Here is a 12,084-nt window from a genome sequence, read left to right as displayed (position 1 = left end):
CTGAGCGTGTAAAAAATATGAATTGTCTTTTGGACTAATTATTAATATGGGGAGTTAGTGGCACTTGGATGGGAATGTAAGGTAGCCTGGCAAATAAAAGGTTGTAGGAAGATCTAGATAGATAGGCAGATACTTTATTAATGCCAAGGGGAAATTCACATAATCCAGCAGCAGCATATTAAATTAAAGAGTGATAACAATGAAGGCATAACAGACAATAACTTTGTATAATATTAACGTTTACCCCCCCGGGTGGAATTGAAGAGTCACATAGTGTGGGGTCTCCTCAGTGTGTCAGTGGAGCAGGACGGTGACAGCAGTCTGTCTCTGAAGCTGCTCCTCTGTCTGGAGATGATCCTGTTCAGTGGATGCAGTGGATTCTCCATGATTGACAGGAGCCTGCTCAGCGCCCGTCGCTCTGCCACGGATGTCAAACTGTCCAACTCCGTGCCTACAGTAGAGCCTGCCTTCCTCACCAGTTTGTCCAGGCGTGAGGCGCCCCTTTATGCTGCCTCCCCAGCACACCACCGCGTAGAAGAGGGCGCTTGCCACAACCGTCTGTTAGAACATCTGCAGCATCTTATTGCAGATGTTGAAGGATGCCAGCCTTCTAAGGAAGTTATAATGGCCATTACTGAGTTCCATCTGATTCTGGGTGACATAGTTACAATTTTGTTTTAAATATACAGTGGGTATAGAAAAGAATATTCCCTTTTTTGCTTTACAGCCTTAAATTAACACATACAAACTAATATTTTTTCCAGCTTTACATACTCAATGCAATCTCTAACATCCAAGTGAAAGCTATCACGGCAACAGTTAAAAAATAAAGAACAAGAAATTAATTTCCTTGCTTGGTAGAGCAACTGACACAAACAACTGACTATGGGTCGCAAGCCACTTTCAAAAGATCTGAGGGATGGAGTTGTGGACGGACATAAGGCTGGAGATGGAGACAAACCTCTCAAAGGCTTTATCAATCCCAAGGAGCCCAGTAGAGTCCATCATAAAAAGGTGACAAGTGTTTGGTACCACTAGGACCCTCCCTGGATCCTCCAAACTGGATGGAAGAGCAAGGAGGAAACGGGTAAGAGAGGCTACCGAGAGGCCAATGGCCACTTTGAAGGAGTTACAGGATTTGTATCCCTCTAATCAGCCTCGTTGCTCTTCTCTGGACCTTCTCCAGTGCTGTTGTGTCCTTTTTGTAGCCTGGAGACCCAACTGCACCCAGGACTCCAGATGAGCCCTTACCAGTGTGTTTATAAAGCTGGAGCAGAACCTCCTTGGTATTACTACAGAACATTTTCAAATCCGGTAAATCCAACTCGCTTTCACGGGGTGCTGAAGCCGATCCCAACAGCGCTAGACACACAACAAGTCATAGCCACAGACAGAGTGCCAGAGCATCACAGGGCATGTCACACTCGCAGTGGGTCAATCTGAAATTGAGAATTAGCTTAAAATGCTTATTATGTATTAGAAATAGACCAACTGCTTGACTCTCCTCATTTATGATAATTCAATTTTTAATTCTGTGTAAGCTAAAGATAATAGTTAGTACAGATGTTAACTATCTCTGTGCTCAGCTGGTCATTGATGGATGGCGCAAGATGGACTAAAAGTGCCATACAAAGATTCCCATAATGCTCTGATTTCAGAAGAGAATGTCACAGTTGATTTGTACTTTTTCTTCTTCTTACTCTTTGGTCCTCCTGTGGTACTGAAGATGCAGAGAAGTAAGGTGTCTCCAGTGCACTGAGCTGGGAGTTAAAAAGAAAACCACTTCAACAGCAGAGAAATAGTTACCAAGTAATAAAAATGGCGTGTTGGGATCCTGTATGCCTGTTTTTTTTTTTAGTAACTCTGCAAATGTTTCTTTCTAGGGGCCACTGTGTCTGTGCCAGAGGATCTCCCCGCTCCTCTACAGATTTATTTTATTCGGGCATCTGACCCTGACAGTGGTGACACACTGAAGGTAAGGAGCCGTGTAATGCTGCTGTTCACCGTAGCCTGTGCAGGAGTGTTGCTGTGGCGCAGTAGTTGGCGTAGCCCTGGAGTCTTGGGTTTACATCCCAGTTCAAAAACTAACTACCTGTGCAGAATTTGCGTATTCTTGCTGTCTCTCTGTAGGTTTTGCTCCCACATCTCAAAGACTTGGAGTTCGATTAACTGACGACTCCACTCTGGGGCCACATGAGTGATTGTGAGTTTGTATTGTCTCCTCCGCTTTCTATGGGTTTGTCCTTCCGCAGCCCAAAAGACACGTGAGATACAACTGATCAAGTGATGATTCGAAAGTGGCTGTGCGAGTGTGTATGTACATGTGGGGGTGTGTGTGCGTGTACATGAGTGTGTGTGTGTGTGTATGTACATGTGTGTGTTTGTACATGTGTGGGTGTGTACATGCATGCATGTGTACGTGAGTGTGTGTGTGTGTGTGTGTGCGCGCGCATGAGTGCATATGTGTGTGCGTGCGTGAGTGAGTGTGTATGTGTGAGTGTGTGTGTGCGCGTGTAAGTGTGGATTCTTCAAAGGACTGGCACCGTGTCGAAGTCTGGTTCTTGCCTTTCTGCATTTCATGCCCACTTTCTTGTCTGCACGTCACCAATTGTTGTTCTTCCTTCAGAGACTGTGGTTGCGTGTTTTTGTTTTTGTGGTTTGTTTTTTTTTTTTTTATCTTTTAATTGTATCATTTCTTTATAGCTCTTTAAGTTTGTATATTCAATTCAATTCTTTATTGTGGTGTACACAAGTACCATGTACAATGAAATGCTTGCTTGCATGTGCCCCTACAGACAGTGGTCATAGACAAACAAACGCAGAATAAATAAATGAATATAAAATAAGTAAATGAATAAAACCTATGAATAAATCGAGACAGTGGCAGAAGTATACGTGCAGGTAGCAGTGGAGGTGACACAAGGTTACTGATTGTTCATGAGTCTGAATGCAGTTGAGTAGAAACTGTTCCTGTACCTGGAGGTGCGCGTCTGAATGGACTTTAGTCGCTTCCCTGAAGGGAGGAGGTTGAAAAGTGACAGTGCAGGCTGGCTGGGGTCCTGCCTGATACGGTTCACTTTCCCGAGACAGCGTGTTGTGTGGATGTCATGGATCGCTGGGAGCTGTGTGCCCGTGATCTGCTGTGCTGTGATCACCACACGCTGTCGAGCTCTGCAGTCATGAACTGAGCAGCTGCTGTACCAGGATGTGATGCCTCCTGTCAGGATGGATTCCACCTGTAGAATCTGCACAGGGTTGTGGGGGACATCTGGGCTTTACTCGGTCTCCTGCGGAAGTAGAGACATTGTTGGGCTTTCTTGACTACTGCTGCAGTGTGACTTGAACATTTTAAGGTCATCAGTGAGAGTGACTCTGAGGAACCTAAAGCTGCTGACCTGCTCCACAGCCTCACCTCTGATGTAGATGGGGCTGTGCTCCGTTGCCTGTTTAAGGAAATCCACAATCCTCTCCTTAGGTTTGCTAATGTTGAGGGTGAGGTTGTTGTCTGCCAGGAGTCTGACCTCCTCGTCCTCGCTGATCAGACCTGTTACAGTGGTATCGTCGTCAAACTCGAGGGTGGTGTTAGAGCTGTACTTAGCTGTGTATCACAGGAGTGTCACAATGGAGGCTGGACTGCTCGCTATTTGTCTGGAGTTTAGAAGTTCTTTCCATGTCTGCCTTGGTTTTCCTCTCAAATGCCAAACAGATGCCAGTTAGAATAAATGTTGACTCTAAATTGGTCCTGTAGGTTTGTAGGTGAGATGGACACTTGTGCCATTTGGAGTCCATTGATACCAGGACTGGCTCTGGCTACTTAAGACCTAGTTAGAAGATGATCAGTTTAGATCAATTTCAAACTTTACTTTAAAATGCATTTCCTGAAAAAGTGTCGTCTTTTTCTCTTGTAGTATACGATTACTGAAGTTCAGCCTCCAAGTGCAAATGTGCGCTTTACCATTTTTGATAAAACACTTACTTCTACTCAAGGATTTGACTATCAAAATGGACAGAAGGTGAGTTAAAGCGCTGTGAGCGCGGTCAATTATTAATGGCTTTGAGTAAACTCCTTCAGGTGTCGCCCATGTTGTACCCTCTGTCTTGTAGCCCCATGTGCCTAAGAGTGTGTCCTTCTGCTACGTGATGCACGAGTGTCCCGTCCGTCGGCGATTCCTACCTTGTAGTTAGTGCAGCTGGTAGAGACTCTGACTTAAGGAGGATTTTAGGGAGGCTCAAAGAGAGTTGGAGAGGAATAGAGCAGATAAGGCGAAAGACGACTCGGAGATCCCGTCAGCATTTTAGTAAAAGAACAGGAGGTGAAGTGCATCAGGTATAGTAAAGGGGAATTAAAAAGTACAGACCGTGAAATAGCGGATGCTCTAAATAAGCATTTTTCGGAGGTCTTCACAAGTGAGGAAGTACAGTTAGATGACCTCCATCAGTAACAGGGACTACTAAGGATTTGGAAATTAGAGGGAGAAGAGCTGCTCAGATTAAAGAAGCTGAAATGAAACAAATCAACAGGACCGGATCAGATTTACCCTCGAGGGTCTTGAAGAGGCGAGCGAGTACAGATAGAAACCCTTGACACAGTTTTAGGAAGTCCCTGCACCTGGAGGACATTCCAAATGGCAAAATATTATCTCATTATCTAAAAAAGATGACCGGGCAGATCCACGCCACCATAGGCCAATAAGCTCAACTTGCATCACGGGAAAATTTAATGGAAGGAATTATTAAGGTTAAGACTGAGCAGCGTGTGACAAGGACGGCAGTTTAACTGAACAGTCGGCATGGGGTCAGAAGAGGGAGGTCGTGTTTTACTAACATGCTGGATACGATCAGAGTGGACCTTATGATGTTCCTAGCAGAAATACCCAGTTTTAATTTATTTTAAAATTGTTTTTCTCAAACAATAAAGACTCACTAATGTGCTAGTCTTGCGGTCTTTTATGTATGTTATCATCCAGTTGACGCTCGGAACCAGACAACTGTATTTAATTTGAAAGAGAACAGGGGCGCGGTGGTGCTCAAAACGGCAGACTTTGTGCCAGAACGTTTCTTGAGACGTTTTCGCACTTCAGTGATGTGCTCTCCCACTTGATTACACACAAGCGTAGTTCAGCATTCTCTGGCGCCTTCGTGTGCTCAAGTTAATTCTCACACACACCCCTTCCATTCTTCATCTTGTGTATATCCACCACCGTCTGGCCCACTTCTGTTGGCATCCACTGGTAACTCTCCGCTGTTTGCTGTGATGATGGTGTTTGGGTTTGTTTTTTTGTCATTATCATTACAAAGGCTGCTGTTTGTTTGTTTGTTTTTTAGAGTTTCATTGTTGCCATCACTGTGAGTGACCAACATGGCGCTAGCTGCAATGGCTCAGTAAGCATCCTAGTCTTGCCGGTGTTGGACAGACCTCTCAATTTCACGTGAGTGTATGGGATGGGCATAGCACACCGTAACCCATTTGTCTCTATTAAAAAAAAAAAAAAAAATCCTGCGACGATACGAGACTTTTTTATCTTGCGATGAGACGTGATCTTTGGAAAAGAGACCGAGAGAGACACTTTCACGTCCTGCGACGGTCAAGTAACGTCATACTTACAACCTTTGGAAGCAAGTCCCGTGATACACATGCGGAGCAGGTTAGAGGTAATGGAAGTGGAACGGAACGGAAAATATTACTCTGTGAAATAATTGAACAGTGAAAAGAGTTTGCATAGTGTTTGAGGATGTCTGGGGGACAAGAGAGACAAGGCAGTGAGACAAAAGGACAGCTGCTGTACAGGCTTTTAAACATTTGAAGCGGCGCACGAGATGCAGATCACGCGGCACGACCGCACCAAGCCAGCAGCTGATCGAGCAAAGAGGAGGTAAAAAATAAAATGTATTTGTCTCTCATTGTATCACCGTTTTAAGAGGGGGGTTTCGGAGTAGCGACTGCGTCTCCTTGGGGTGCGTTCAGCCCCACCTCTTCACAATGGTGCATAGCACTGGCAGGGGGGAAAAGGGGTTGGCGAGCAAAGTGAGCAGGGGGCAAAGCCCCCTAGTCTAATTAATTAATTATCATTTTGGTTAGATTCAAAGATACCTGTCAGCAATCCCAAGCAAAAGAAACTAAAACCACCTCCTGAAATATCTGCAATTTCTGTTCTCTGTCCATCGATAGGCCACCGGGAGCAGCCTTTGGTGCTGGAGGACCACTGTGGTTGCAGGTTTCTGTGGTCACCAATCAGGCATCCAGGCTAAACTTGCAGTTCTTTAGTTGATGCTCCTTTCAATTTCTTATCACTTCTATGATCATTTCTGCTTTATAGAGTAGTCCGCAAGATGACAAGAGGTGGATGCAATCATCTTATGACTCTAAAGGTTACATTATCTACTTTACAACTCAATGGTCTGCTTGAACGTGACAAAATAGGATGGCACAATCACACTGTGGTCATCTCTGAAGCTTCAAAAATCCTAAAGCCTGATTACTAACCCCACACTATGCTACTAGTAACGTCCCAAAGCCTGGATAAATGAGCCCTAGTGGAGGGAGGTATGTATGAGCGTATTCTGCGACAAACTTGTGCCTAATGCTTCCGGGATAAGTTCTGCCCACTAAAAACCCTGATACGGATTAACTGGTTTGAAAATGTTATTTCATAATACTCGTTTATTTCTATACCGTATTTACCCGTGTACCACGCGTACATTTTTTCCCAAAAATTAGCATTAGAAAATCAGGTGCGCATCATACACGAGGAAACTTCTTCTGCTTGGGCTCCCTCACCCACTCGCGCTCTCTCTCTCGCTCACGTGCTCGTGCACTCTCGCCCACTCCCGCTTTTGCTCGCTCGCGCGCTCTCTCTCTCTCTCTTGCTCGCATGCTCGCGGTCTCGTTCGCCCACTCGCGCTCTCTCTCTCTAAACGCTTCCTATACAATCACAACGCACGTCGTACACGGGGCAAAACTTTTTTTGTGGTTTTCTTTGTAAAAATTAGGGTGCGCATCTTACATGAGGGCGTGTGGTACACGAGGAAATACGGTATTTATTTATACCCCAAACATTTATACTTGTGTGTGCTTTTTCATTATTTTATTTATTTATATATATATATATATATATATATATATATATATATATATATATATATATATATATAGTATATAATACTAGCTTTGTAAGTCCAGCCTCCTAGAAACTATTGAAAGCATCTGAAAAAAATTTGAGAGTCGGCGATTTTGTTTTGTGGATGTGCTCACTCGCTCCCTTGTCTATCAGTAGCTAAGCGAGTTTCTCTCTTGTTTGACTGTCCTCCGTGGTTTCACTTTGGCTACAGAGTTGCTTTCTTTCAGCTTCGTGTTGTAGCCTCGTACGTCTTCTTCTGACTTGTTAACTTGGGGCCGCCTTGCCGGTTCTTTTGAGCTTGTCATTACCGAATCACACTTCTGGGCTGGACAGACAGATACACACACACACTTCCATGCGTAGACATTTATTTTATTTATTTATTTATTTATATTTATTTATTTTTATAATAATAATTACTAGGGTAAGGTGACCATCCATCCCCATTTTCCGGGGACATTCCTCTTTTTCAGACAACTGTCCCCGGTTTAAGATTTTGTCCCCCGGTTTCAGCTGGTCCACTTTTTTGAATGTACAGTATCTCATCACCAGGATAACTCGGCGCGCATGCGCGGTGTTTTGATGGAGGTTATGCTTTACCACATCCTGCAACTTTGGCGAGAAATCACGTGATAAGCTTTCACTTTGTACTCTGTAGTGTTTAGCGTCCCTACTCGTGATCTGTAGATTCTACGCTCCTCTAGCCCCATGTCCCCGGATTGGTGCAAAAAATTCTGGTCACCTTAACTAGGGGGCTTTGCCCCCTGCTTGCTTCGCTCGCCAGCCACTTCGCATCTCTGCCGCTCACATATGTGGATTTCACTTTCGCCAAACAACAAAACTTTTAATTCTCGCGGATACACCTCTACATTGGGAAGAAACACTACTTTTTCCCTGATGGCAACATGAATTAGACAATCGAGGAGTCTCCGACTTGGTTTAAATCTGAACGATATATTTGATCTCTTTTCACTGTTCTGTTATTTCACCGAGTAATAATTTCCATTTCTTTGCGCTATTGTGATCTTTTCTGTAATTTTTTTTGAGACATTCGAATTTTAATACTTTCATTATCTCTATCCTGCTCTGCATGTGTATCGCGCCAACGTCTTTACGACATTCTACTCTGTCATCTACTCTTTGTATTTTATTTCCAACCCCAAATCTCTTGACACAAAGTCTCATCTCGTGGGACTTGAAAGTGTCTTTTTGAAAAGTCTTGTCATGTCCCAGGATTTTTTTATTTATTTTATAATAATGCAGTATATACAATTCTTTTTTGTTTTGTTAAGGAACCCTAATCAGTCCGTCTCCATTACTGAAGAAGGAGGCCCTAATGTCTTTGTGGCAGAGGTTACTGCAGTGGGCTCAAATGTCTTTTATGAATTTGTGGATAACCCAAGGGCCTATCAGATTGACAGAGGTAAGGCATCCTCTCTTTCTTAATCCACCCATCGCTGGTAAGCGCTGAAGAAATTGTGTTCACTCCGTTTAAACGGAGCAGAGATTTTGTTGTGGGTCGTGGTGACACGCTGCTTGTTGTGCTGCCACTCGGTCACAGGGATTTCCAGTGAGTTACAGTATGTGGGGTTACTTTTTGATGGTTTATTTTGAGTGTGAGTCTTTGAAAATGACAACTGGAGATTGCATATCATGAAGATTTTGAGTAATAATGTATTTGCATCTAATAATAATCTTTAGTAATCCTGTATAATCAGGTTTTCATCACTTTATAATATAATAATTATAATAAAGAAATCATTTATGATTGATAAAGAAATGTTTGTGTTGTATTTTTGTGAATACCTCTACCTGAAGTGCCCCTCTGCCAACGGAGCCTGTTACGGGGTAAGTGGAAGAAAGGGCTTTAACTCGGTTAGGCGAGAGCAAAGCAGTCCAACAGTGGAAGGCTGGCCAGCCTCAAGTTTTTTCCATAACACTTTTGAAGATGTCTTTCAACTACAAGCTATTCAAGTAAAGGGACATTGTTGACAATTTCAGAATTTTAATGCAGAATTCCCTGTTTACTGTGCAGTTACTGGGATCATCCGAACTTCATATAACCTCGATCTGGATGTGGACGACAGTCTGAAGCTGACAATACTGAAGATCAGAGCGTTCATCCCTAATGCCCACCGCAGCGGCACCGCAGTGGTCTGTGTTTTGGTCCTGGATGTCAATGACATTCCCCCAGTCTGTGTGCCTCCTAATGTGATGTAAGAAGACTTTAATTTCTATTCATCTCAACACTTCCTTCCATTTGCACTTAATTGCAGACAATCTGTCCTGAAAGTCCTAAAGATCAAATTCCCTTCTTGGGAAACATTCAATTTGAAGCATTCATTTTAAAAAAGACGTAACATTTGGTAATTAGGAGTAGAATGTGCTTCGTAAGTGAGAACGTCGACTGTCGACACCCTGACCAGTCTGACTGCAGTGGTACTTGGCGTGGTTTACCTTTGGCCGCCTTTTTACAATCAATTAGAACTAAACAAATACATTCACCTAAAGGATTATTAGGACCACCATACTAATACGGTGTGTGACCCCCTTTCGCCTTCAGAACTGCCTTCATTCTACGTGGCATTGATTCAACAAGGTGCTGAAAGCATTCTTTAGAAATGTTGGCCCATATTGATAGGATAGCATCTTGCAGTTGATGGAGATTTGTGGGATGCACATCCAGGGCACGAAGCTCCCGTTCCACCACATCCCAAAGATGCTCTATTGGGTTGAGATCTGGTGACTGTGGGGGCCATTTTAGTACAGTGAACTCATTGTCATGTTCAAGAAACCAATTTGAAATGATTCGAGCTTTGTGACATGGTGCATTATCCTGCTGGAAGTAGCCATCAGAGGATGGGTACATGGTGGTCATGAAGAGATGGACATGGTCAGAAACAATGCTCAGGTAGTGCTTGGCATTTAAACGATGCCCAGTTGGTACTAAGGGGCCTAAAGTGTGCCAAGAAAACATCCCCCACACCATTACACCACCACCAGCAGCCTGCACAGTGGTAACAAGGCATGATGGATCCATGTTCTCATTCTGTTTACGCCAAATTCTGACTCGAGACAGAAATCGAGACTCATCAGACCAGGCGACATTTTTCCAGTCTTCAACTGTCCAATTTTGGTGAGCTCGTGCAAATTGTAGCCTCTTTTTCCTATTTGTAGTGGAGATGAGTAGTACCCGGTGGGGTCTTCTGCTGTTGTAGCCCATCCGCCTCAAGGTTGTGCGTGTTGTGGCTTCACAAATGCTTTGCTGCATACCTCGGTTGTAACGAGTGGTTATTTCAGTCAAAGTTGCTCTTCTATCAGCTTGAATCAGTCGGCCCATTCATTCTCCTCTGACCTCTAGCATCAACAAGGCATTTTCGCCCACAGGACTGCCACATACTGGATGTTTTTCCCTTTTCACACCATTCTTTGTAAACCCTAGAAATGGTTGTGCGTGAAAATCCCAGTGACTGAGCAGATTGTGAAATACTCAGACCGGCCCGTCTGGCACCAACAACCATGCCACGCTCCAAATTGCTTAAATCACCTTTCTTTGCCATTCTGACATTCAGTTTGGAGTTCAGAAGATTATCTTGACCAGGACCACACCCCTAAATGCATTGAAGCAACTGCCATGTGATTGGTTGATTAGATAATTGAATTAATGAGAAATTGAACAGGTGTTCCTAATAATCCTTTAGCTGAGTGTGTGTGTGTGTGTATATATATATATATATGGCTGTAAACGTTTATTGCCTTTCCATGATTTGTAAAAAAACACGAGAGACTTGACATCCAAAAAGAAACCGTTCTGTAAAGTAAGTTTATATGCTTGGTTAACGCCGACGACGTCCTGATTTCTCACTCACATACTTTTTAAAAGTACTTTCCACTTCCTCTACGTGACTCGGCAGTTTGTTTCACGTTCTTATGACCCTTTTGTGTGAAGAACTGCTCCCAGTATTGGGTCTTGAAGGCATTTTCTCTTAGTGTGCATTAGGTGTACATGATTGGCTATTTCAATAAGAGAATTCTGCTTTTCTCAATGATTTTGAAAACTAGGGGTCTCTGCCCCCTGCTCACTTCTCCCGCCAACCCCCAGGCGGGCGCGACGCACTAGCCACTTCACAGCTCGGCCGCTCGCGTACGGGGAAGTGGATGTGTAATTTAAACAGATTGTTGTTTTCATGGGAATTCTTACATATGCATAATAGAACGAACTATTTTACATTCCAGCAAGTAATTAACCAGAGTGAAGAAATAGCAAAACATAATAAATCGAAAGAAAATTGTTTCACATTGCGTTAGAGGTATTTGTTACGTTATACGTTTTCGTTCTGTTTGGCTTTGAAATGAACACACACACTTTTTAAACGTACACTTTTATTGTAAAACTTCAGTAAAAACGATATTTGGAATTAGCTTGAATATTGCATTGAATTTTGATTCCGTGTTTGGAGTTACATTGTGACAACTCAACGTACAGGGTGGCCCAGATCTAATTATGCAGATCCAGATCGTCTGGATGACTTTGATTTATGTGGGGACGATTCCAGTTCTGTGCAAAACTTCTCGATATTCCGGGATTTTTCAGACGATTTTCTATGTAATAAAATTAATAAGTTATAGCGTAATGGAAATTGCATAATTTAGATCTGGACAATCCTCTATACAGTAACTGCCCGTGAGTGAATATCGTTTCTTTCTCTCTAATAAATAAATCGACTTTTTCAAATGTTTGTCCCTGCGATTTTGTTGTCATAGCAAAAGCTATTCTAACGGGGAAACTCAAAATGTTTTAATATGAATGGCATCTCAAGATCTCCTTTGGTGTCTAATGTTGTTATCCCCTGAAAATGGACTACATTACCTTTTTTGTCGTCTGTTATAATTTTACATGTTAGAATTGTTTGACTAATTTTTAATACAACTAATCTCGTCCCATTGCATAGCTCATCACTCGGAC

The 12,084-nt window shown here is 43.0% G+C and overlaps 1 protein-coding gene across 1 annotated transcript in view; it reads left to right on the top strand.

Annotated features, from left to right (window-relative positions):
* Window positions 1–12,084, top strand: part of LOC120540293 (cadherin-related family member 4-like) — a 51,003-nt gene that overhangs the window by 15,989 nt on the left and 22,930 nt on the right. The window contains exons 5-9 of the mRNA XM_039770931.1: window positions 1,884–1,975; window positions 3,909–4,013; window positions 5,326–5,429; window positions 8,411–8,541; window positions 9,154–9,334. Coding sequence (XP_039626865.1) covers window positions 1,884–1,975; window positions 3,909–4,013; window positions 5,326–5,429; window positions 8,411–8,541; window positions 9,154–9,334 — 613 coding nt within the window. The remainder of the gene's footprint in view (window positions 1–1,883; window positions 1,976–3,908; window positions 4,014–5,325; window positions 5,430–8,410; window positions 8,542–9,153; window positions 9,335–12,084) is intronic.

Source organism: Polypterus senegalus, chromosome 12 (assembly GCF_016835505.1).
Source record: "Polypterus senegalus isolate Bchr_013 chromosome 12, ASM1683550v1, whole genome shotgun sequence".
Lineage (NCBI taxonomy): Eukaryota > Metazoa > Chordata > Cladistia > Polypteriformes > Polypteridae > Polypterus > Polypterus senegalus.
Note: the sequence above shows the minus strand (reverse complement) of the source record. Positions and strands in the feature narration are given on the sequence as shown.